The sequence below is a fragment of the Girardinichthys multiradiatus genome, chromosome 3 (assembly GCF_021462225.1).
Source record: "Girardinichthys multiradiatus isolate DD_20200921_A chromosome 3, DD_fGirMul_XY1, whole genome shotgun sequence".
Taxonomy (NCBI): domain Eukaryota; kingdom Metazoa; phylum Chordata; class Actinopteri; order Cyprinodontiformes; family Goodeidae; genus Girardinichthys; species Girardinichthys multiradiatus.
In genome coordinates, this window is record NC_061796.1 from 41,786,988 (window position 1) to 41,813,547 (window position 26,560).

Here is a 26,560-nt window from a genome sequence, read left to right on the forward strand (position 1 = left end):
CTTTGTACCTTTACATTTAAAGCAATGTGTGCATTCCCTGTATTGTCTGAATAAAAATGCCAAAAATCCAGATGAAGGTTTTAAAATAGCAATCATTTAATGGTTTCCATGCTTTTTCTTATATGATACTAAATATCTTGAAGCAAACAAACTATAAATACATCTGATCATGGAGGAAGCAAATTCAGTAAAACATAATTTCAGATTAGACTCTATATTTTGGAGCTACATAACTCACCACTACACGCTCTTTTTAATGAGTTTTGGCTTTTAATATATCAATATAAAGCAGATTACTACATCAGGATCCAGAGGGCAGCAGAATCTGAAAGCTTTTGAGTAACACTTTTATCCATGAAATACTGCTACATTAAGTCAAACCCACAGAACTTCCAAGTATTCTTTCTAAGTCTGTGCAGGACATACACCTACAGTATATGCAAATCCAGTTTTGCATGCATGCGTCACCTAACATTTCAGCATTTGTTACCTTTAACTGAGGCTAGAGTCTCCAGGGAAGGAACAGTCTCATGATAAATGAAGTCATTGTCCTTTTTGGCAGAATTAAACCTGCAGATTAGGAAACAATCGTTTTACATACACATCTTAATGAATTAGTAGCAAAACGCAAGACAAATGGTATCAATAAAAGACCCATTGCTCACTTTCCTCCGATGACATCCATGGTGAACTTCAAGGCCTCTTGCACGCTATCGGGTTGACCCTGGATGGATCATGACGGGGGGAAAAAATGTTTGATTTGGGATATAAGAATAAAGTTTCAAAATTACAGCGACACCATGTGCAAAAGAAGAACTTTACCTTAGCTAGCTTGATGGCTTCATTGAGTTTGTCCAAAGAGCTCTGCAGATAAGCCAACTGCAGGAAAGAGGTGATTTCAGTCATTTATAGTTGAAAACTAAACATGAATCAGTAGAGACTAGAACAGAAAACTGGTACAACTGGCTTTATTTGGCTTTGCCTGATTATCATGGATTAAACTAATTAGAGATGTCCGGATCTGATACTTTAAACCTGATCAGGTTCTCAGTCAAGGCAGTGACTACACCAAGTACCAGTATCTGTTTCTGCAATACTCTCAAAGATTTAAAAAGTTGTGATGGAACATGTCAACGTGTCTGCAGCATGGAGCCAATTTAAAATAGAAAATGAAAGCAGTTCAGTAGCCATTTGGATAATTTGCAAATCTGGTATTTCTCAAGGCAGTAGTGATAAAATGGTAAATGGACTGAACTGAAGAAAGCTGGAATCAAACCCACAACGTTTGGATTGCAAGACAACTCCTCTTCCCACAAAGCCACAGTCGCCTGACAGAACTATATTCAAAACCATAACTTTATTTAGGTGTTTAAATTTTAAAACTCAGCTGTACACAAAGTTTTTCATCTACTTGGAAAAAAAACATATCAGAAACAAAATATAAACTGGTTCTCTTTGTTGCACTTTAAAGATGCCAAATATTTATGTGGTAGTGTTTGAAATACTTTGGATGTAACTCGTGCTGTTAATAAATACAATTGTAGGGATATAAAACATTAATAGACAGTTTGAAGAAATCAAATATGTTAAGGTTTCTCACTAATGGTAAAACATTGTTGTAATGAAGCAAAAATATGATTAATTATCTTTAAGTCTGATCAGCAGACATTAACAAAACCAACCTGTATGCAACCCTAGAGAAGGAAAGCTAAAACCGACACAATCACAGGGAAGACTGTGGAGATGTACCTGTACTGGATCCTAATCCTTATTGCTTTGACTTGGATAAAAGGTCTGATATTATGTCTGTTTATGAAATGTCTAGTTTAGACAATAATAAAAACCTTATAGCCTTTCCTTACAGGTAATACAAAGGAATATATCTCATATTTCTTAAGCTACTTCTTTAAAACGATCATTTGGAAAACATTGTTCCAGTGAGTTTACGGTCCTCAGGCATTAAAACGTAGAAAAATGTACTGCCTTGTGTTTTTGTCTCGAGTCAATTCCTCATTTGTCTTTTTGGTTTGTAAATATAGTTTTATTAAAACCTCAACATGAACCAATGATTTTAACACTGGAAAAATAAAACAATTGTTGCAATTTCCAAAGATTTCCAAGTCCTGTAAATGTCATTGACTTAACTGTATTTTATCCCAGCAGAGAAGAAAACAAAAACACAGTGAAAGTTGAAGTAAAAGGAAATATTGCACTCACCCGTTCTCCAAATTTCTGTTGCTCCTCTGCCTGCTTTCCCATATGAAGCTGTTGGGAAAGAAATGTGTCTCAAACAGAGGACCAAGGCCATGTGTGCATAACCCTTACAGATGCAAACAGAACTCTCTCCTATTGGCTACTCACATGTGCGATAGCAGCAAAGTAGTAGATCTTCATCTGAACCAGTTTTTTCCAGTCCTTTTGGATCTTTCCCAGCATGGAGGCCGTCTCAGAGTTCTCTAGAGCCCTGCAGGCCTCCTTATAATAATCCACCACCTAACAGCACCACACCAACACACCTTTAAAAAACCTAAACTCACTGTTCATTTAGATACTATGGAAAATAATGAGTATTAGGAGATAGTGGACCTGAGCACTGATACGGGCAACCAGGAAACTTTTCCGGTTGTCCAACATGGATTTCTCTAAAAGACACTCCTGAGCCTGGCCCTGGGAAACAGAAACAGACTGTTTCTCACATGTTTTTGTGTGTAACTGTAAGTAGGCCTGTTGTGTTTTACATTACGCACCAGCATAAGGTTGATGTTGAGGTTAAGAATCTGGTGGCTCATGTCAACGCTGTAGTTGTGGCTGAAATGGTCTCTCAGGTAGGAGAACGCTCCGGCTGAGCACTGGAAGTGTGTGCAGGACACCTTCATCCCCTGAAACCACAGCAGAGTCAGTCACACAGGCAGAGCAAACACAGACGCAGTTAATCTGTCAGAGAACCGTCCTACCTCCTCGGAAACCCTGTTATCCATGGCTCCCAACATGGAGTGCAGTGCTCCTGGAGAGATTTTACAGATAGGTTGGAGGAGGTTTAACATCTGAATTACATTAAGGACTCGAAATCTCTCGTCGTGTTCTCATCTCGGTCTAATCTGCACTTCTCTGCAGTACATGCTTGTCCCCCATCACTTCTCCTTAACTTCAATTTATGTCGTAAACTAAAGCAAACTAAATAAAGTGGTTGGATAGAAGCTGAATGCTTTAACAGCTCCTTAAAGACATAATGCATTAAACTGGCCATTCCTGAATAATATGACTGTATAGATGATTAGATTACCACAGTCGCTGGCTATTTGAAATCAAAAAGACAAGATGTCTGTTTATTTCCACTATGGAATGGAATGCATTATGGGTAGTACAAGGTGAACACTAATTTGAGCACAGCTTAAGATGCTTGAAAATCACAAAACTATAAACCTTTTAAATAAATAAGATCCAACATAGGTCCTTGGTTTCTTTTAACTAATTCTTTAATTTTGTTTAGGTTTTAAAGCGTGAGAACACAGGGGAATAATGCACCATTTTAGCTGACATTCAAGATGTTTCTCTAGTGGTTTAATAGAACGGACAATGCAGACATATTATCACACCTCCTCTTTGTTAAAACTAAGATATTGTTTCATTTATTACTGAGGTGGCTCAACGTCAGTGTTTTTCCCACCTACTTCTAGTTCACAAGAATATCTCAACTACTGCTTGGAAACAGCAGCCATACATCATTACAAGTCAGCAACACATTTTATTAATATTTATTTTTATTATAAACACCTTCTGTAAAAAAACAAATATGAGGCGATCTTTAAAACGATAACTTGCAGTAAGTGATTTAACTCACCAAGATTGTAGAGGATGCAGGCCTGCTCGTAGCTGATGTCATTGTGGGTGACTGTTTTTCCGGAGAAGATTTCAGTCCTGAGCAAGAATTAAAAGCACAGAATTAGCAAGAATGAACGTTAGAAACAGCAGTAAAAACAGTTTTCAGACCAGCCGACGTCAATGCAAGACTCACTTCCTGAAGAAAAGACAAATTACTTCTAGTTAATGAGCCTTCATTCACCTTCAAAGGAGGGAATCTAAAGAGTCACTTTGATTCTGTTGGACATTAATGTACAACAAAGCACCACTAGAACTTCTTTTCTGTTAAACTGTTCTGTTATCTTCTCTTATGTTGAAGCTCCAGTTTTAAAGAAGCGGGCCGACGTCAATATGCTGATCAAAGTCTAAGGTGTAACAACAAGCGTCAGACGTCTGCAGCCCAAAGGTAAAACATGCAGGCTGTTGATCATGTGAGGAGGAAATCGTGTTCATGTAACTTTCTAGGTTCCTACCAGGAGATGGGCACCGCAGCCTCCTGGCCTCCCCCCAGGGGTACTCGGCTCTGAAGGTAATGCAGCTGGCCGAAGTACTTCCTCAGGGTGCTGCATCCCTCGAAATCTCTCGTCACGTTCACAGCACTCTATGAAACACACACAAATCAGCGATTTCTGCTGGGTTGAAATTAATTATCCTCAACTATCCAAGTTATGTAAAAATATCACACAAGGGAGGACAGTGATGTAATACTGCTGTGTATCATTCGTCAGACTGCTTCCAATTCATCATTTCCTAAATGACTCTGCAAAGAGATCATTTTTTAGGTTTGTCAATTTCGACATGATTTAAAGCTTAGATCTAAGCAGGAACTGATGAGATGTTAAAGCACACATCATTCCTCTGCTCCACCGAATAATGACTTCAATCTTCTGCCATGAGACGGGCTCTGTGGAAATTAAAAGCACTAAAAAGTTTGCTTTGATGTTTGAAATAAAAGGCAAAGTGTTGATTTTACAAAAGAGGTCATTTTAACCAGTGGACATGTTGGATTGATGATTATTCACTTAACAAGCTTTTCACAAAAGGCACCAGTACTAAACTGCTCCTTAGTTTTTATTTCTTACCTGCCTAATACCAGACAAAAAAAATATGTGAATAAAAATACTGTAAAAACACCAGGCAACATTAAGAAAAAGTTGATAAGGCATTTGAATAACATGTGTTTACTGTCTCCTGTCTTCCCCACTGTTTATTTTGATATCCTTTCTTAAGCAGAAGGTTACAAACAATATTTTCTACTGAATCTGTAATGGCAACTTTCACCTCTTTGGCCTTTTCTTATGTTGGGGTATTTTTAATAAATCCTGCTATAAACGTGTAGAACTCCTGTTTTCCACCACTGCTGGTACCAAACCGGGCCAGAGATCAGCTGGTTGGGATCGTGAAGCATTCACTCTTCATGTGTTTAATACAACACTAATAAGTTACGATGATGATGATATTAGGACAAGTTTTGTAAGGACTCTCAGATAAAATGATGTGATTGGTGTAGCTTAGAGCGAGCCCCGGTTAAACACTGGAGCTGTTTAGAATGAAAAACATGTTGGAGTATTTAATTGTATAAGCTGTAACTTAATGATGCGCTGATTACCCACTGACTAAAGTTATAAAACATGGTCTTTATTGCAATTTGTTGCAAGGATATTTAAAATTCACATAAAAGCAAGACACAAATGCTTTGGATGCATAACTGGAGATAATCTTGGAATAATCTTGGATTTCAATGATTTTCCTCTCAGGTCTAAAACCACTAACTACAGTACATCAAAGAACCTCCACATTTTTTCCTAGTAAGGCCAATATTTGTAACATTTAATTGTTGAATTAAACAAAGTTTACACAACTTCTCTAATCTAATGTATGTTTACTGTTTCATTTTGATAGAAAACTTGTACGACTTAGCCTGTATCCATGCCGACAGTTTGAAAAGGATTCAATCAAAGAATATATATGTTTTTATTTATTTTAATGGAACCCTCTTGGTTATACAAGAGCCAAACACAAGAAAATAAAACATTTTGAAAGTAGTGAAAATGTATGTAGAAATACTCTGTAGAACCTTTTTGGACTGCATTTTTTCAGGCAGACTCAACTGTCTGTATCTTTTAATTTAATACAATTTCAAAACCGCTTATTCCATAGTGGGTCGCGGGGGAGCTGGTGCCTATCTCCAGCAGTCTATGGGCGAGAGGCAGGGTACACCCTGGACAGGTCGCCAGTCCATCGCAGGGCAACACACAAACAACCATGCACACACTCATTCACACACCTAAGGGCAATTTAGAGAGACCAATTAACCTAACAGGCATGTCTTTGGACTGTGGGAGGAAGCCGGAGTACCTGGTGAGAACCCACGCATGCACGGGGAGAACATGCAAACTCCATGCAGAAAGACCCCCGGTCGGAATCGAACCCAGGACCTTCTTGCTGCAAGGCAACAGTGCTACCAACTGCGCCACCGTGTGTTGCCCTGCGATGGACTGGCGACCTGTCCAGGGTGTACCCTGCCTCTTGCCCATAGACTGCTGGAGATAGGCACCAGCTCCCCCGTGACCCACTATGGAATAAGCGGTAGAAAATGACTGACTGACTGACTGACAATTTCAAAACAAAGAAGCACAATCACTACAAATAGACATAAATTGGTTTATTTGCTTGCTTTTATAATGTTTTGCTACAAAATGCAACCAAGCAGGTGTAAATCTGTGCTGCAACAAGCCCAGCAGGTGCTGAAGTTTGTTACTCCTTTGTTTTGTTCGTATTACATGTTCATCCACTAGGGGTACTGGTTTTGGTGAGGAGCGTATGTTTGGAGATGGAAAAATCGTCTACTCCATAAAAAAGGTAAAGATACCTGCTAAAATTGGCAACACAAAGTGTAATATAGAAACTGAAGTAGTACGTGCTGACATCCCGCTGCTTCTGAGTAAAACCTCATTAAAAAGGGCAGGGACCGTTTTGGACATGGAAAGGGACAGTGTAGTGATGTTCAACCAGCCTGTCAAACTGGACTTTACTAGCTCAGGTCATCACTGCGTGAACATTGTGTACAGTGAAAATAGAAATGTTATTCACTCTGATAAGCTATTAGAAGCTACTGAGGAAGAAATACTGACTATAACAGACAAGATGAACACAAATAAAAAGATGAAAGTTCTGGAGAAACTTCATAAACAGTTTAGACACGCCTCTGCTGATAAAATACAGAGACTTTTGACTAGTTCTGGTAACAAGGACACAGAATACAACAGCCTGCTGAAAAAGGTTGTGAACCAGTGTGAAGTGTGTCAAAAATATTGTAAGACCAAACCAAAACCTGCTGTCGGCTTACCATTGGCATCTACATACAATGAAACAGTTGCTGTAGATCTGCACGAACTTGAACCTGGGGTTTGGTACCTACACATTATTGACCAGTTCACCCGTTTCAGTGCTGGTAGTGTCTTAACCACAAAGAAGTCTTCAGAAATAGTCAAACGTTTTATCCATGATTGGATCAGTGTACATGGCCCACCACAAAAGTTGTTCAATGACAATGGTGGTGAATTTAATAACGAGGAAGTGAGAGACATGGCCGAGAACTTTAATATTGAAGTTAAGACAACACCTGCTTATAGTCCGTGGAGCAATGGACTGTTAGAGCGCCATAATCAAACTCTGACGGAGATCCTACTGAAAGTCAAAGCAAGTACTGGATGTGACTGGAGTATTGCCACGAACTGGGCCCTGATGGCAAAGAACTCTATGCAGAGTGTCCATGGATACAGCCCACATCAGCTGGTGTTCGGGCAGAATCCCAACCTACCCTCTGTATTAATAGACAAAGTTCCAGCTCTAGAGGGCACCACCAAGAGCGAATGGATTGCCAAGCACATTTCAGCCCTGCATGCTGCAAGAAAGGCTTTTACAGAAGCAGAATCTTCAGAAAGGATACGCAGAGCACTAAAGGAGCAGCTGCGACCCATAGACGAGTGATATGAAACTGGAGACAAAGTCTTTTACAAAAGAGTGGATTGTCCAGAATGGAAAGGACCAGGAGTGGTGATTGGTCAAGATGGTGCAGTCGTTTTTGTTAGACACGGAGGCACCTGTGTCAGAGTGCATCAACTCAGATTGAGAAAAGTTACTCTCGAGAAAGAAGAACCTCATATTACCTGCAATGAGGAGAACACTCAAGGACAACATACAGTGGACATCATTCAAGAGAATGTAGGAGAAGAGACTATTGCAGTAAATCCTGAGAATCATCCTTTGCTTGCTCCTGTAAATGCAGAGGCAGACAGACAGCAATCTGGGAACACTAAAGTGTTGGGGCGTGCCGGTAAAGCAACTGGGAAATACAAGAACTGGTTTAACTTGGAGCTGCTTGAGCCTAAAGAAGTGGCTGGCAACAGTGAATCAGCTGATTTGTCACAGTTGGAGGATTTTCAAGTCCAGGCAGATGCTGAGGATACGGATACGCACGAGGATGTGTTTGTGAGTAATGACATGTCGTTTGATGAAGCAAAGAAAAAGCTGGAAACAGAATCAAGTGTTTGAAGAAATTGAGGACAAAGGACAAAAGTCTGTCTCCACTCGTTGGGTCTGCACTCTGAAAGAAACTGAAAATGGTATAATACCTAAAGCAAGACTTGTTGCACGAGGATTTGAGGAGCTACAAGTTTCTAACATACAAAAGGACTCTCCAACCTGTGCCTCAGAGTCACTGAGACTCCTAGTGGCAGTTATATGTCAAAAACAATGGGAACTTCACTCTATGGACATTAAATCTGCCTTTTTACAAGGAATGCAACTGTCCAGAGACATTTTTATCAAACCTCCTCCAGAGGCCAATAACACAGGTGTACTTTGGAAACTGAGAAAATGTGTGTATGGTTTAGATGATGCTTCACTGTATTGGTATAACAGGGTAAAAAGCATCATGATTGAAGCAGGAGGCATTATGTCTAAGGTTGACCCTGCAGTTTTCTATTGGCTGGATGAGCTGAAAAATGTAACTGGTGTACTTGCTTGTCATGTCGATGATTTTATATGGGGTGGATCACACATGTTTTCAGAGTCAGTCATACCTCACCTGAGGTCAAAGGTTAATGTCGGTCGTGAAGCACATAATAGCTTTTCCTATGTGGGGGTAGATCTTGTTACTGAAGGTAAGAAGGTACAAATACACCAAGAAACATACATTCAGCACCTGCAGTCCATACACCTCTAACCCTCACGAGCAGCAGAGTCAGCTTCACCTCTCTGAAAAAGGAGACCTGATGTCATGTTTGATGCTAGTAATTTAGCATCTCGTCTCAAACATGCTACAGTACAGACCATTAATGAAGCAAACAGAGTTGTGTGTAAGCTCAAGGCCAAGTCAGTTGAATTGAATTTCCAACACATTGGGGAAGACAGTAACTTAAAGATGGTTACATTTACTGATGCATCTTTTGGAAATCTTTCAGATGGGGGTACTCAAGGCGGGCACTTCATTGTTTTGATGGGTGACAATGGGCGGTTCTCTCCCATTTCATGGCAGTCAAAGAGAATTAAGAGAATTGTCAGAAGCACACTGGCAGGTGAAACACTTGCTATGTCTGAGGGGATTGATAATGCCATTTTTCTTTCCACACTCTTTTCTGAACTCAGTACTGGTAGTACTGCATGTCCTCCACCTATAATCTGTGTGACTGATAATTTCTCTCTTGTTGATGCACTTAAGTCAACTAAGTTTGTTGCAGAGAAAAGGTTACGGCTGGAAATCAGTTCAATTAAAGAGCTGATTCAAACTAAGAGAGTTCATCACGTGTTGTGGTCTCAAACAAAAGACCAACTCGCAGACTGTTTAACAAAGAAGGGAGCATCCACAACCTCACTTCTTAAGGCTGTTTATAAAGGCCTTTGGACAATTCAATAAATTCATTCACAAGGTGTTTCACATTCTATCATGTTGAAACTGTTCTAACAAAATCCTTAACGGCTGTGCTTTCTCATGAGTCTTAAAAAATATATATCTTTGTTTTGGGTTTTTTTTAGAAAAAAGTGGGAGATTGTGACTCCTTTGTTTTATTCGTATTACATGTTCATCCGCTAGGGGCACTGGTTTTGGTGAGGAGCGTATGTTGGGGAGTGGGTACTCTTCGGAGGAGGAAGAGTCCGTTCGGTGTAATGTTCATGGCGGAATAAAGCTGAAAAAAGAAACAAGTTATTTTTTTCTGACTAACAAAGTTAATGTACAGCTGCAGAAAAAAAGCGTTTCAACCCCAATAAATGACTGAAGAGAAGAATAATGCGAAGTCAGCTTCGTAAAGCATGTAAACAAAGATGCTAAACTCACAGGAAACAAACAGGCATTTCATCTCAATGCAAGAAATATAAAAAAGTGATGAGATCAACTGCTGCTTCAGCCTTCATTTTAACATATCAGGTAAAGTATAGTTTGCAACGTGTTTTATGAGAAAATGAATCAAATGAATCAGAAGTCACTATCAGTGACAAAAACTCAGCATCCCATGTTTACTGCAATAATTCTGATTATTTAGCCATCATGGGGGAATACACTGACAAGGTAAGCCTCGTTTCCTTAATACTTGTGTTTAAGTTGAATATCCAAGCCAGCAGGAATTACCAGCTGACACAGTGGCTTACACCAACCTGTACCACCTTTTAAAACAAGCCGGTTAGCCGCTCCCAGACAGTTTTAAATGCAACCCACCTGCCGCAGTGTCTCCAGTTTCTTTATCTGTTCATTGTAGTTGTCTGGATTTTCTCCATAGTTCTTTGAGATGAACTAGAGTAAAGGAAATGAAGGCAGAAAGTCAGAAAATGTGCTGTTTTCAAAGTATAAATCAGCTCTTCCATTTTAACTACAGAATTCAATTAAATGTTACAGAAAATTCAGAGAAGGATTGTTCATCTTCTCAAGCGCTTTCAGTTAGTTAGTCCTAATACTAATGTTACGTTTTTATTTAAAGTCTAAAAGTTAAAACGTCTTTCCAGGCTGTCTGCCATGATGCTTTGCCCAGGTTTTAAGCACCCTAACAAGTTGCTGAATAAAGTAGTGTATCTATGTCCAAGTCAGCTTAGGAGGTAAAACAGCCCTTCAGACAAACACGTTCTTTTCCAGACATCACTGTTTCAGGTTTAAATTCAGCCATGGACGCAGAAATGTCACGAGGCTGGTGGAAAGATGCCCAGCGACACAACAACAACAATGGCACATGCGCCCTTGTTTCAAATATCAAATGTGGAAAATATCCTCCCTTATACTCAGCAAAGAGAGGATATGCTGTTATTTCTGAAACCCTGTTCACAACATTTATTTTTCCTAACATGGGCCAAACTCAGTTTTTGTATTTGAAGTGAGAATGGTCTTGAAGTGCATTACTGATTAACACAAAGCAATTTCAAATATAAAAAATGGTCAAAGATCTGTGCTTTATTCACCTCTTTAAAAACATTATATAGCAGGTTACCTGATAAAGATATAGAAGCACAAGAAGGACTGGAAGGACCTGCGAGTTTTTATACCTGGAAATATCAGATGTGTGAGCCTGGGAAAGAGGTGTGTCTCTGAAATCTGAACGCCACAAACTGTTGTCATGCTGAATTTTATTTATTGTCCACTTTTAGACTGCAGTTACAATTGTGCTGAAATAACCTGTCAGAATTAGTTCACACAAACTTATATAAGAATGTTTCAATGACGGGAACAAACATTCCATATTTTTATGCATTGCCAAGCCATTTTGTTATCTTATTTGCTGCTGTTGCATAATGTCACCAACTGCTTACAAGCAGTGTATAAATTCAGCAATGAGCATTTATTTCCATTAACATTAAAGGGCTGATTTGTGGCCGTTTCACCCCTTATCTGACTTTTCTGGGTAAAAGAAGGAGCTGTCTGCACAGGATGTTTTGCATCAGTTTATCCTCTTCATACCTGCTTTGACAACTGGTGATTTAAAGTAATTAGCTCTAATCAGCTCATGTTCTAATGTGTGTACACGTTGTTGTCTGACACCAAAATATACAATCCAATCATGTCAAGTTGTCCAAACAGGGGATCAGAACTACAAGTAAATGTTACAGGGTGTAATATTACATTTTCAGAAAAATTAATTAAACTGTAAAAGAGAATTTAGCATCTTGTATGATTATTTATGTCCATAATTCTTTAAAATCATTCTAATAAATGATTTGATATGGTTCAGAACAAGGGTATGACCTGATTTGTTTACAGGTACAAAATTGGAGAAGATTAGGGCGAAAAGGCCATGTTTGGATATGGAATGAGGGTTCAAAGTCACACATTTACCTTAAGCCAAATATGATTTACTGTAAGGAAGTGTGGTTACGTTACTCCAATCAAAAATACCTTCCATCAGGAGGACCTTAGAGTTACTTTGGTGTGATCAGGGGTCAGCGCTCTCAGATGTCAGACCACAACCATAATCAATGGAAATGATGGATTATAAAAACTGTCTTTCGAAAATAATATTCAATTCAATTAAAACTAATTTTTGTGATTTTTTTCTCAATAACTTTTAAAAAATAGTTAACTATTAAGAAAAATAAACTGAGACACTCTGATTGAGGACTTTAGAACAATATGGTGTGTTTATGGTAAAAAGTCAACATTACAGATTTTCTCCAAACAACAAAACTTTGTAAAACAACTTTTGGAAACAAGGATCAGAGATGAACTTTTATTAATTTCAGGTAACATCTACAACTTTCTCTAATATACATGTTTACCTCCAATTTTTGCTTTGACTTTAGGTAGGGTGGGTTGTTCTGTAGCCCTCAAAAATTAAGGGTTAGGAAACATATTTAAATGATATATTATACCAAGCTGTAACCATAAAACTGTGCAGTTTAATCTACACATCTGCATGTGAGATTTATGAATAATATCTGTTTAAAATGTAATTAGATTTTTTATAGTATATTATCAGTATAAATTTGATCTACGTGTCAAGAGGGTAGATTTGACATGTTTTTGTTCTCCTTTTACAAGCTTAAAAACAAGGTATGCCAACATTTATAAGATTGATAACTGTTTATACCGACAGGCATAGGAAGTCACATTACATGTGTGCAACAGAAATCATTGGAGAACTGATGATATATCAGCTTCAGGAAGGATTGTGTGTCGCATTTTTCAGTGGAATATTGTAATAACTATCTGGATGAAGCGCCAGGGACGGAGGGTTTAGGGATAAAACTAGAAAATGTTTCATCTGATGAACGTTACTGTATATTAATATGTGCAATACCAATGTTTAGACGTTTGCCAGGTTGGTGGTTTGATTAAAAAACGTTTTCTGGTTGTGAACCTAAACCTCTCTCAGGTACATGTGACAATGAGATCACTGTTTACTGTTTTCCTGTCGGAGGGCTGACTGGGCCACCAGCTGCAGCAGCCCGTCAGCTTCTACTAATGCCTATTTTTTCCTTTTCTGCTGTCGATGTTTTTATTTAAATACAGCTAGTTGGCTGTGAGCTAATTATAAACTTCAATTGGAGCGTTTAGCTTCTTATATACCAGTAGAGTAGGAAAATGTTAGCAAACAAAAGGCGGTGGTCAGGAGCGTTTGCTAGAGAAATAACGTAGCTTAGCCATATACCCGTTCTAGAAATTTCTATTATCCCACTTGAAGCTAAACATACGTCTCTAGTAAGAACTGTAGCTAACTTTAGCTTCCTGGCTGGATTATCTCGTCTTCCATAATCCTAGTTAGGTTGACTTTCGACCTCAGCCCTGTTGCTTCATTCCCCACCCAGCTCACCTGCTTTACCGACGGACCAAACTGGAACTCCCCAGCCTCTTTCAGATCCAGCCAGATCATCGGCATCCGCGGGACCGCTTCCATCGCGGCCGACACCTTACAGCACCGTCAGCGGGTTTAACGTAGTATTCCCGTGAGTAATGTTTTAGACGTGGAGGGTTTTTTTTTTCCTTTTCTTTTTTTTCCTGAAGATCGTTTCCTCCAAACAACTGTGTCATGTATCCATTTACACTTCAACCGGAAACTGATAGCGTTCGTGACGTAGACCTTAACGCAAAGGTTTTCTGGGAAATGTAGTTTTAAAAAAAAAACAACAATAAGTCTGTAAACGGTAAACCTTTACCAATTTACAGCCTGAAACAAGAAATAAGTCAGAAAATTATTTAAACACGGAAGTGTTTATTTAATGGTTTCAAAAAGTGTTCTGTATAAATATCAAAATTGTCTCATTACTTTGTTAAATTATATATTGACTATTTACAATAGGTAAAAAGTCAAATTCTGATTAAATTATATATCTTCCAGCATATTCAATTCTAAAGTAAGTGTAAATGTACTGCAGTTTAGTAGAAATCAATCAAGAAATTGACAAACAACTTATGCACTGATGGGTAAAATATACCTGTATATATGTATACCTGAAGTATCACAACTGATGCACAGATTGTTATCACAGATTTTATGTGAAAGATATAATAACATTTTAAGTTATAATAATAATAATGAATAACAGTGCCTCTCCTCACCATCCTCAACAAAACTGTGTTAGCTGTGGATCCCCTCCGGTTCCTCACGTCCTAATATGGTCCTCACACAGACACTGTTTGTAAGAAGGCCCAACAGACACTGTACTTCCTGCAGCAACTCAAGAAGTACAACCTTCCACACAAGCTGCTGCTCATCTTCTACATGGCCATTATTCAGTCAGTCCTGTGTTCGTCCTTCACTGTGTAGTTTGGCTCTTACTTAAAACAGGACAGGTCCAGCCTGTAATGAACAATTAGGTCTGCAGAGAGGATCATCAGGGCTGACCTTCCCTCCTTTCAGAACTTGTACAGCGCTAGGGTCAGGAAAAAGTCATCTTCAGATCCCACACCTCCTGGACAAAAACTGTTTAGACATTTACCTTCAGGTCGGTGCTACAGAGTGCTGTTTGCAAAACAAAAAGCTGCCACAGAGACAGTTTCTTTCCCCAGGCTGTCTCTCTGATTAACACTTAATAGTGAGTGTTCAGATCGATACCATGCATATTTGTACAAATTAGCCATGTCTTTGTTTTAGTTGAAAACACTGTGTGTGTATATATACATATTTACAAAAGCATTTTTTTTTACTTTTATATTTCCAAAATAAAGGTCGATATTGAGAGCAAGTGGAACTAAAGCCAGATTCCTTGTTTGTGTGCACAAACTTAGCAAATAAAGCTGATTCTGATAATAATAATAGTTTTCCTTGTTTGGACTGTTTTACCTCTTCCCTGTCTGCAGGTGTCACTAGTGGACTGGTGGAGTTGTGAGGTACCCAGTGGAGCCAGTATGAAGTGGACAGGAAGTTTTATAACCACAGGATATGTACACCAGCTGTTGTTTGTTAGTAATATTTTTGGTAGTCCATATTACTTTTGTATTATTATGAACGCTCATGTTCTTCCATTATAGGCCCCGAGCCCGAGTGTAGCGTGTCACATCACCTTTTCCTTTTACTGGGTAACTTTTTACCACATGATCATGAAACCTAAAAATATGACTGGATTTTTTTTCAGCCTGTGAATTGTATTGCTAACCAATCATCCGTATGCGCTTTGAAATGCCACAGAATAAATTAAAAACCATCAAATGCTTTGGTCTGACATGCAAAGAACTTGTTAATAAAAACAGTAGTTAATGCAATGATTTGATTTGAGAAGTAGCTACAGATATTTTTTCTTTTTAGCCTAGGATATGGCCTTTCACCTACTGGAACTTCTTTCTTTGTTGGTCCTTTCAAAATGTCCTCATAGAACCATAGAGCTGCTCAAAATAACTCTTATCCCCACCGGTAACTGCCAAAAATATGAGAAGCATTATCTAAGTGTTTTTAGTGATTTTATGTCAAAGTCTTTGTTATATAAATATGTTTGTCGTGCTTAATTTAGAAATGTAGAAAGCTATAAAATGAATCATATTTAAATTGTACTTTTACTGTTTATTACAAATGTGTCCTTGAATGTTACGGTTTCTTCTAATTAGTGGAAAGATTGTTGAAATGGGAATGTAAAGACCTCAGTTATGAGCTCTCCATTTTGGCTGAATCAATCGTTTTTCAAGGAGTCTGTCTGATGTCTAAAAAAGTTGTCTTACAAAAAAGAATTGAACCCATTTTTCATTGCCTGTTGAATTTGATGCACCTTCAAGCACAAAATTATTCATACCCATAAATAATTCTTCAACCAAAAAGTTTGTTTTTGATAGAAAATTAGACAAGCAATGCTCAAAAGATTATAAAACTATGTAAACATAGTATAGGTTTTAAATTTTTTTTATTTTATTTTATTTATTTTTAATAATTTTTATTTTCCCCTCCTTGAACCGCCACCTTAAGGTGGTGGAGGGGTTTGAGTGCTTGAATGATCCTAGAGGCTATGTTGTCTGGGGCTTAAATGCCCCTGGTAGGGTCTCCCATGGCAAACAGGCTCTGGGTGACGGGTCAGACAAAGAGCGGTTCGAGAATCCCTCATGATGACTACAGAATCGAGGCACGTGACGTCGCCAGGTGCGGCGGAGCCGGGTTCCCACCCTGGAGTCTGGCCTGGGGTCGGGACTCTTCGGAGAGCGCCTGGTAGCTGGGTTGCTCCTCACGGGACCCGGCCGGGCCAAGCCCGAACGAGAGACATGAGACCATCCCCCAGTGGGCCCACCACCTGCAGGGGGAACCGTGAGGGACCGGTGCAAAGAAAATTGGGCGGCGGACGAAGGTGGAGACCTCAGCGGCCCCGGATGCTTAAGCTGGCTCTAGGGACGTTGAATGTCACCTCGCTGGGGGGGAAGGAGCCTGAGCTTGTGCGGGAGGTCGAGAGATATCAACTAGAAATAGTTGGGCTCGCCTCCACGCACAGCGTAGGCTCTGGAACCCATCTCCTCGAGAGGGAGCAGTGGTTTATGACCCAGAGCAGCAGAACTTCAGACTATATGTGACAGACACCTTTATCACCTCCTTTGCTTAAACTAATGAGAGAAAGGCTCCTCTCAGTCTGCAGCCTGCACTCATTAATAAACTGACGCGATCGGAGCAAAGCGGTAGAACTGGTTAACAGATTTGAAAGGCAACAAGTATTATGCAAGTGAAATGATTGCAGAAAATAAAATCCTTGGAGGTTCAGAGTATAACTCAACAAAAACCTCAGTATTGAAAGAAGAGGGCTCAGATCATAGAAAAATGTTGTTGCTGTTTCATGTGAAGCATATCAGAGCCCTTGGAAGTCAGAGAACCAGAGAAATAAAATATGTTTTCTTGGTTTCTGGTGAAACGCTAGATAGCATAGTTCAAAGCCATTGCATGAAGATTGTCAAGTTAAATACGTCAGTGCGTCAGCTGCAGTATTGAATAAATTCTACCCTTAAATATAAATCCCTTCACTGTTTGAGAAACATAGCCTCATGCAACTGAATATTTCATTTTGTTATAAATTAAGTAACAGCTTACTGTCGAATGATCTGCATCCTTAGATGCAAGCTATCCAGCACCATGCCGCATAGTTCTTGTAACTGTTCTTGTAACAGTGGCCAGTTTCAAAAGTTCTGTGTGAAAGTGAACCAAATCAAAATGAAGGTGTTACATCTAACCAAGCCTCCTTCACTACCCTGGAATGAAACATCCTTTCTACAATAAAGAACTGGCCTGGAGGTATGATGAGGATGTGGTGGGGTGGTGGGTGGATGACAGTGTGGGAGAGAGATGGTAGACCTTTTTTCACTCTATGAAATAATAAGATGCAATGCCACTCATGAAAGCCTAAATGTGATTCTTTTTTACTCTGACAATATGTCACAAAATATTAGAGTATTTGTATTGTTGAATTTAGTTAACAATACAAACATGGTTGTGTTTAAAATCATGGTCAGAGATCATTGTTTCAAAAAAAATAACAAGTGTACACCGAGACTCAATTCTCAGTCCACTTCTTTTTTGGTTATATATAATTGATTTGAGATATTTGTGTCCAGGTTCAAGTAGGGCTGGGCGATATGAAAAAAAACTCCTTTCACAATAATATTTTTCATATCACAATATAAAACATATCACCATTTTTGTCAATCTTTAATGTTCACTGGTACTATGAAGTGAGATTTGAAGATATCAGAAGGTTATTTCCGATAACCTTTGTTATTTATTCATCTTGTCTGTATATTGAAGGTCTATAATGACCCTTTCTCATATGTCTATCGAGGAAAAATTATATCGAGATGTATATTGCCATCGTTTTATCGCCCAGCCCTAGGTTTAAGTTATTCTAATTACACAGGTCTGATCTTTGACTTACAGTAATGATATAAATCTAAAGATTATTGGGCTAGTTATCAAACAAGACTCTTGATCTCATCTTGGATTCTCCCACTTAATTTTGACCAACTTGTCAAGCGATTAACTACAGTTGTAAAAACAAATTTGCTTACCTTCAGAATTAGAGGGTCTCTACCATTTCATGCCCTAAATATTTTCATCTTTTAAATCATTTTTTGTTCCATTTAAATTACTCTGTAACATGATGAACTTTAAAATTTTCAATTCATTTTCAAACCTCAAATAGATTTTTAAAGGCTTTCAGTGCAATGTAAGACTCCTTGGGTTCTCAGTGACCTTTTAGTTCCTCTTTTAACTACTGGTTCAGTAACACATGAGGCATCTAGTGGGAAATTTAAGGTGGCTTTACATAAAACTTCATTGTGACAAAATGCGTTTTCAGTATGAGGGGTCAACATTTGGATCTTCTTACCGGTGAACCTAAAACGTATCTCTGATTGGCCTAATTTTATATTAAAACTGAAGTAGTTTCTTAAGAAAGACTAGCTTTGAAGTCACAGATGATTTTCACCCATATTAATGATTTTACGGTATTGTGTTTTGTTTTCACTGTTTTGTATTGTTTGTGTGTAAGTGATTTATATGTTTTTACTCTGTGTTTTATGCTTTTTAAACTTTTTTTTTACATCGTTTGTTTTAATGTAATCCTAAACCCAACTAGAGACAGACATTGCAAATTAGCTTAGGCTATAAATGCTGTACTGTTCAGTATTTGTTGCTATCAAACACTAATTATATAAGTAAACTAATAAAGAAAATAAAAAACATCCATCCATTTTCCATACCCATAAACCTTCCATAGTGGGTCACAGGGGAGCTGATGCCGATCTCCAACAGTCTATGGGCGGGAGGCAGGGTACACCCTGGACAGGTCGCCAGTCCATCGCAGGGCAACTCAGAGACACAGAGGACAAACAACCATGCACAAACCCATTCAAGCCTAGGGCAAATTAGAGAGACTAATTAATCTAACAGTCACGTTTTTAGACTGTGGGAAAAGGCCGGAGTACTCGGTGAGAACCCACGTATGCATGAGGAGAACATGCAAACTCCATGTAGAAAGACCCTCGACTGGGAGTCAAACCCAGGACCTTCTTGCTGTAAGGCAACAGTGCTACCAACTGCGCCGCTGTCCAGCCCCATAAAAAACATCCACATCACTAATTAATTTAGAAATTATTAACAATCTAGAGATATGTATTTTTTTTCCCTTATATTTTGTCTTTTTCTCATCAATGTAATATTATGCCTCTGCACAGAGCACCATTAAACTACAATGCCAAAGACCTGCTAAGGCAACACGACAGGGGGCTTAGCAACGCCACAGGGAGGAGGGCAGACTGCTAGTGAGGCAGGGCACAAATGTCTTCTGCTTCATCTAGTTCGACTGGCTGCATACCAGTAGATAATTCCTCAACAGGTGGATGGACAAAGATGAGAATAGGGATGCAAAGGGCAGAGGCACTGCTGAAGGAAAATTCTGTCAGGTAAGGGAGGAAACAGAAAAAGAGACAAAGACTGAATACGTTTCAAAGAGTAAATGAGAATGATGGATAGAAGACAGACAAGGAGGGATGACAGCAGATAATAACAGGGACCATAGAACAGTGACAATGATTTGACAGAATTGAAAAGTGGTTGATGAGGTAAGACTAAAAGAGACAAAAAAGGTCAAGGAATGCAAAAAGATGACAAAAAACTAAGGTATGTTAAATCAGGCGATCTCTTTACTACAATAAACATTTTGGAGCGAGGCTTTCAGACTAGATAACAGAACATGTGCTTGCTCATTTCAAAAGTACAAAATGACGCATTCATGCAAAGTAGAACAAAGTTATCTTTTAAAGGTGCGGTGAGGGTCATAAAAAGCAGTTTAAGAGAAGATGGTGAGACACAGATGGGTAAATGAGAGGCTTGAGGGAAATGAGGGAGGATGAGGAAAAAAATGAGCTGAGACTAGAGGGAAATAAACAACAGAGGTGAGGGGAAATTGTTTCAAGATTTCAGCTCAAACACAGCAGAATGAAAAGTTGAAAATATCAACAAAAAAAACATGAAAGACTAGATTAGATTAGAGCTGGTCTCTCAAACCAAAGAATAAAAAACAAAACCTTGCAGTGATGGGTGAGGAAACTGCTGATGCAGCATTTGGAGAACTACAAAAGGTCCACGTGTACTCCCACCAAAGCCTCACATAACAGTGGTGTGTGTGGGACCTCAAGGTGGTACGTAGGAGTTTCGAGTCATCATTAGATAAAGTCTGTACAAGATCCTTAGTCTTTTCAGGATTCAGTTAGTAGGGCCTGCAGCAAAGCTTGACCCAGGCATGTAAGGGAGGATTACAGGAATGTATAGGAATCACAAACACCCACCATGGCCATGAGTGTTAAATGTTCCACTGAGAGTGCAGAGATGAATCATTAGGAGGGCATCACTGTGCGGACACGTGCTTTTACTTTAACAAGAACCTTTGAGCCAAAGGAAAAATTGGAAACATTTTTGCATTGGCAATTCTTAGTATACATTTTAAAGACTAAAAGATCTGCAGGGAAAATTCTCTCTTACTTTGTCCTTTAGATTAACGCTCCTTAGTCCAGACAAATGACTAACTAGTTTATGGCCAGAAATAACGCTCCTTAGTCCAGACAAATGACTAACTAGTTTATGGCCAGAAATTGCAACATGTAGTATGTAATGAAGATATAATTGTATTTATTTAACCTTTATTTATAGAGGTTGTCTCACTGAGATCCAAGATATCATTTGCAAGACAGACCTGTTTGAAAAAACCAAAAAATGTGACAAACACAGTAACAACTCAAATATTTTAAGCACTCAACTCAAATTAAATAAGCAAACCTAATACGATCTAAAACAACAGGAAACCTCATAGGAACATTACTCTATTTTTCCTCAAATAAATAGAAACGTGTTCCAGAGCAACCAATAGTTTCAGATCCTGCTATAGAGTGTTATGAGTTAATGGGACAGAGTAAGAAAATGCTTTTTTTCCCCCACGTTCTGATCCTACTAACAGACCACTGAAGGAAAAAAAGTCCTGACAGCGACATGTAGGAGAACTAGAAGGGCAGGAACAGGCCAAGGATGACTTTATAGATGAAAATTTAACAATGCAGGCTATGAACTGATAATGATGGCCCATTATCAGTTCATAGCCTATTATTTTTTCTTTTTGAAGGTCCGGCAGTTATGTAAATGTGATATATATTACAATATGGTATTCTACTAGAATGGTAAATCTAATCTAATAATTTGTATAAAACATTTAAGCAAACAATTTTATGAACTACCAAAACTGATCTGATCTGCGCAAAATTTATAAAATCAGACCATTAAAAGTTTTAAAAAAATGTAGACATTACTCCTTCACTAATAGTTCCATCAATTTGTCCTATATTTTGCTTCAAAAGATTATATTTCTTGCAATCTTTTAAAGTAGCATTAAAGTTCTTCTGGCTTTTGGAAAGTGTTTCCAATATTTTATTCATACAGAAAAAAATAAATAGTTTTAATGCTAACAAAATGATCACCAAAAAGCAGTTGATGTTATGGCTTGTTGCAATATAAGCATGCATCACCAACTGATATGATTTTGTTTTTTAAAAAAAGCCTCTGCAACACTTGTTTTCAAAGTTGGATGCTGAAAGTTTCCAGATTACTTGAGTTGAACATCCAAATTTGTTGAAGCACCTGGTAAAAAATGTGTAATAAGAATTAAAATAAATTAGGCTTATTGCAGAAGAATAATTGAATGCTGAAAATATTAGAAAATCCAGTCTGTAATTTGAGAATTTTATCTTTAACAAAATCCTTGCCACCCCTTACAATTCATTTAAATGAAATTTAACTTGATTTTATTTTAATTAAACTGTACTTTTTAAAGGCCTAATTCTCTTGGACATTCTTCAAAATGAAAAGGACATGGCAACAACAAAATAACCATATTTGCATGAACTGCATGTCTACATCAGAGCAGTAATTAAAAAGTTTAAAACAACTGGAACTTTGATAGACACACATTAGGAAATCATAAGCAAATAGTGGCATCACTAATTCTCCATTACAAAAATCTATTTTGAAGGTTGTTGTGCCAACATTTATTCATGCTTGATGTACAATCATCCATTTTAAAAGTTTAATCTCCATTATTCAAGCTTTGTGTTCATCACTAATAAAAAGAAAAATTAAATTCCACCAATATCTGAGTGCTGTTTGCTTGAGTAAGAACTGCAGTTTCAGACTGGTTTTTAAATTAGTTCTCCATTCATCCATTTTCTATACCCGCTTCTTCCATACAGGTTCACGGGGTAGTTGTCCATTTGTTGTCTTTGAATTTAACATCCGATTAACTGTTTCACTGATTTAGTTTTTCCTCCAGATGTGCAAGGTAAACCTGATGAGTTGCATTAAAATAGGCATAAATTAACCAAAATGAGGAGTAAATTGTCCTTTTTTCTGGCTTTCATTTTTCTTACCTCTGCAAGTAGGTTATGTTTTTGTTAGCATTGGTTTGTCTGTCTGTCTGTCTGTTTGCAAAATATTTCAAAACCTGATGTTGTACTTTGATGAAAGTTTCAGGTAAGGTGTGTATTAAGACAAGGAAGAAATAATTAGATTGCTTGAAGGGGTGCAACAACCTGGCATTCCCACATGGTTCATCACCCTCTCAGCAGCTGACATGCAGAGGCCTTGGCACGGGGTGCTTTTCTAGTTCTTTTATAAAATCATATTCCTGTTCATGGATCTTAAACAAAAGTACCTTTCTTTGTTTGGATTATAGATTTTGTAACAACAGATTTCAACGTCAGCCCATAATGTATTTTTTAAGTACAGTAGGGAAGTACAAAAAGTGACAAACTATGCATTGGTACAAGGTGGAAGGACTACAACAGGTTATATTCAGGTGAATAAACAAAAAGAAAACCCTTGGGGGATTGCCTGTTTTATCTCAAGGGATACATAATTACTATAGCAGTATTACGAATCAGAAACAGGCGGACCCAAGATTCAGCCAGACACAGTACTGAAAATTTAATGGTTTATTCAGCCACAGGAAAACATCACTCAGGTAAAACTCCACACAGCTTCCAGGAATCACTGGGGCAGAAAGAGGGATTAGTGACTTGTAGTTTCTCCAGATATTGCAGGGATCAGAAAAGTCACTAACCTGCTTTTGTCTTGAGTAGAACTTGAAACCCAGAGGGGAAACCTCGGTGGGCGGCAGGCGGTGATCTCCACAGCACAGGTAAGATGTGACTCCAGGCTGAATAATCCAAGGGCTAGGCTGGCTCAATAATCCGAGGACAGAAACAGGGTCAATGATCGGAACAAGAGACGTCAGGCAAGGGGCAGGCAGAGGCATAAACCAGATGCAAGAAACAGGGTTGACAACCAGAATCCAAACAGTCCGACAGGGAGCAGGCAGAGAGGCAAAAAATCCAAGAGGCAAGGCAAGGCAAGGTCAAGAAACAATGATCAGACAGGAAGGAGCGCTGGATATCTACTCACACGAATGGCATAAATCTGGCACTGTCTACTGGTCAGAGTCAGTATATATCAGGGAAGACACAGGTGCTTGGCATTCCACAGATTGCACTGCACTGCAGCAGCCACCAGGGGCATCTAATCTGCTGATTGCAGCCGGGGAGACAGGGTAGAGCAGACGTGCCAGAATCATAACAAGCAGACAACAAAAAAGAAACACCTGGACTGAACAACATCACCTACAACAAAAAACAAACCAACTGAACATTGCAGAACAACAACTAATTAGTAGAGCTATGCTGATAAGAAACAAAAATGCAAATATTCAAACAAATGAAAGGCATTTAGAGAAAGTACTTGGGACAAAGAGCACTAAAGTTATTCATTTAATGCAGGCATTTCTTTTAACACAGAAAAGAGTACATTTACTGTTTGGAAGTGGGGAGTTTTTATCTTTTAGTTGTTTGGAAAAGAAAAAAAAACAGTTATGAAAACTACTTCTTTGTGGTTGTGTAACGTTCTGGAACTAAATTAATGCACAGCAGCTCGATGTTGAATTCACTGTATCTGGCTGTCAACCAAATAGGCCAACTGTTATTTTATGGACGTAATGGGACATGGTGTCAGCTGAGGTAGTGATAGGAAAGGTTGGTGACCGCAGTGATGGTTCACACCTGCAGCCAGGTATCAGCCTTGGGCCAACAGTTCATCATCACTCGACAAGGGCAGTAGACTGAGCCGCCAACACGAGGGTTTTGTACACTGAATACTGAACAGTCTGTACTCAAAGCAAAGATGCACTGGCTTTGCTATTAATGGCAGATAATATTCATCACCCTTGATAAATAAATATGAAAGAACAAAAATAGCAAAAAATGGAGATGCTTCAGTCTATGTGTCTTCCACACTTGTACCCTGAATCACTGAAAAAATTCAAGAGAAACACAGAATTTGACATTGCATAAGAATTACTGAGTGATGGTTGTACACTCACTACTAGTGATGAAATTCCAGTTTACTCTCTGCTGAGTTTGAAGACCATGAACTGTAAATAAGAGATGGTTTTTCCCAGTGATGATGTTACTGCTGTTCTGAAGCCTCGAGTGTGCTCTACAAATTTCATCACACAGTTGGATGATTAAGTTGGGATGTTAAGATATTCTCAAAACATCTACATACAGAAAACATTTTTTCGAAAGCTAATAAACAGTCTTTACTCTTTCTTTTCAAAAGAACCACTACACATACTGATTACTGAAAGTGAATGGAGGTATGATTTTATAATGACATGTGGGAAAATTGTGTTCACTTCATATTTCATAAGAGAAGCTGATGTGTTGTCAACACTGATAGCGGCCTGACAAATGTTGTGGTTGCAGCTAAAGTACAGCTTCTTTACCATGCTGGTAATGTACATGTATAAAAAACCTAAATATATAAATGTGTGTAAAAGCATATTATTGATGCAGTAGCATAACCTAACAAAGAGACATGATGGTAAAATCCAACCTTTAATATGAGGACATTTATATCAGGGAGGAAAAAAATCCCAATCAAAGAAATAACAGTTTTTTTTTATTTTTATTACTGGTTCCACTCTTGCTGGCACCTCTTACAATTCCTGTGAAATAAAAGTAAGATTTTTTTACATTTATACTTAACTTTTATGAATGCCAAAATGGAAAATAAAATAACATCAGTAATAAAGTTATCAAACTAGTCATTTCAGTTTCTTTGCTCCACATACTTACTGTTTGCATGATTGGCAAATATCATAGTATCTGTTGATCTAGCTGTTCATTTTACACACTGATCAAAACAATGGTGTTTTCATTAAAAACACAAATACAGTTCAAACCAGATTTTTGTATTCAGTGTAGAAAACACAAGAAAATGTTCACACTGTCTGACATTAGATCAGACCATACGTGTCCTGTTCACTAACCACTACCAAAATAATGTTTGCTTTTTAAATGCCAGAATAATGAAAGATATTAGATTTGTAGACTTTCTTCAAAGTCAAACATTTACATGCACTAGGATTAGTGTGCCTTTAAACAGTTTTCAAATGCCTAGATGCTGATGTTATGGCCTTGGAAGCTATTGAAAGGCTAATTAACAACATTTGAGTTGTTTGGAGGCACACCTGTGGATGTATTTTAAGTCACCACACGTTGCTTCCTTGTGTGACATCATGAAGAAAATCAATAGAAATCAACCAATATATCAGGAAGAGAATTGTGAACCTCCACATGTCTGGTTAATTCTTCTGTACAACTTCCAGATGTCTGAAGGTCCCACATTCATCTGTTCAAACCATTATACGTGAGTATAAACCCTAATGAAATGTCCATCCATAATATGATTCAAAATTCCTTTTTTTTTACCAAAGATGAACATGTTTTGGTGCAAGATGTGCTGTCAACCCCAGAACAAAAGTAAGATATGTAGGTAAGAGAGTGTTATTATCCACAGTGAAACAAGTCCTGGGCTTGAAGGCCAGAATCAGCTTTATTTGCCATGTTTGTTACAGAAACAAGGAGTTTGACTTCGGTTCCACTTTGCTTTCAAATAAGATATTTTAAATATATAAAAAAGGGGAGAAAAAATAAATATACAGTATTTTTATAAAGAGGAAGTCAAGGTTTAATTAGTGCAAGTATGCATGGGATCGATCTGGGCACTCTCACTGTTAAGTGTTCTTTAGAAAAACAAAATAGCAGAAGTAGCACTCTGTAGGGCACATTTGAAGGTAAATGTCTAAATAGTTTGTGTCCAGGATGTTTAAGGTCTGCAGTATTTTATCCACTCGTTATTTGTGCACAGAGAGAAAAGGGGCA

General features: G+C 38.2%; 1 protein-coding gene and 1 long non-coding RNA gene across 2 annotated transcripts in view; one reads left to right on the plus strand and one right to left on the minus strand.

Annotated features, from left to right (window-relative positions):
* The window catches only part of ptpn23a (protein tyrosine phosphatase, non-receptor type 23, a), a 29,627-nt gene extending 15,707 nt beyond the window's left edge, over positions 1 to 13,920 (minus strand). Inside the window, exons 1-12 of the mRNA XM_047361079.1 lie at positions 13,656 to 13,920; positions 10,580 to 10,654; positions 4,335 to 4,462; positions 3,842 to 3,918; positions 2,955 to 3,004; positions 2,748 to 2,879; positions 2,587 to 2,667; positions 2,362 to 2,493; positions 2,218 to 2,265; positions 823 to 879; positions 666 to 724; positions 491 to 570 (exon numbers count right to left, since the gene is read on the minus strand). Coding sequence (XP_047217035.1) covers positions 491 to 570; positions 666 to 724; positions 823 to 879; positions 2,218 to 2,265; positions 2,362 to 2,493; positions 2,587 to 2,667; positions 2,748 to 2,879; positions 2,955 to 3,004; positions 3,842 to 3,918; positions 4,335 to 4,462; positions 10,580 to 10,654; positions 13,656 to 13,739 — 1,003 coding nt within the window. The 5' untranslated portion in view covers positions 13,740 to 13,920. The remainder of the gene's footprint in view (positions 1 to 490; positions 571 to 665; positions 725 to 822; positions 880 to 2,217; positions 2,266 to 2,361; positions 2,494 to 2,586; positions 2,668 to 2,747; positions 2,880 to 2,954; positions 3,005 to 3,841; positions 3,919 to 4,334; positions 4,463 to 10,579; positions 10,655 to 13,655) is intronic.
* On the plus strand, positions 13,653 to 16,090 carry LOC124865729. The gene is made up of 2 exons (XR_007037652.1): positions 13,653 to 13,788; positions 15,143 to 16,090. It is a non-coding gene; the product is annotated as an uncharacterized LOC124865729 (long non-coding RNA).
* The last annotated feature ends 10,470 nt before the right edge of the window (positions 16,091 to 26,560 follow it).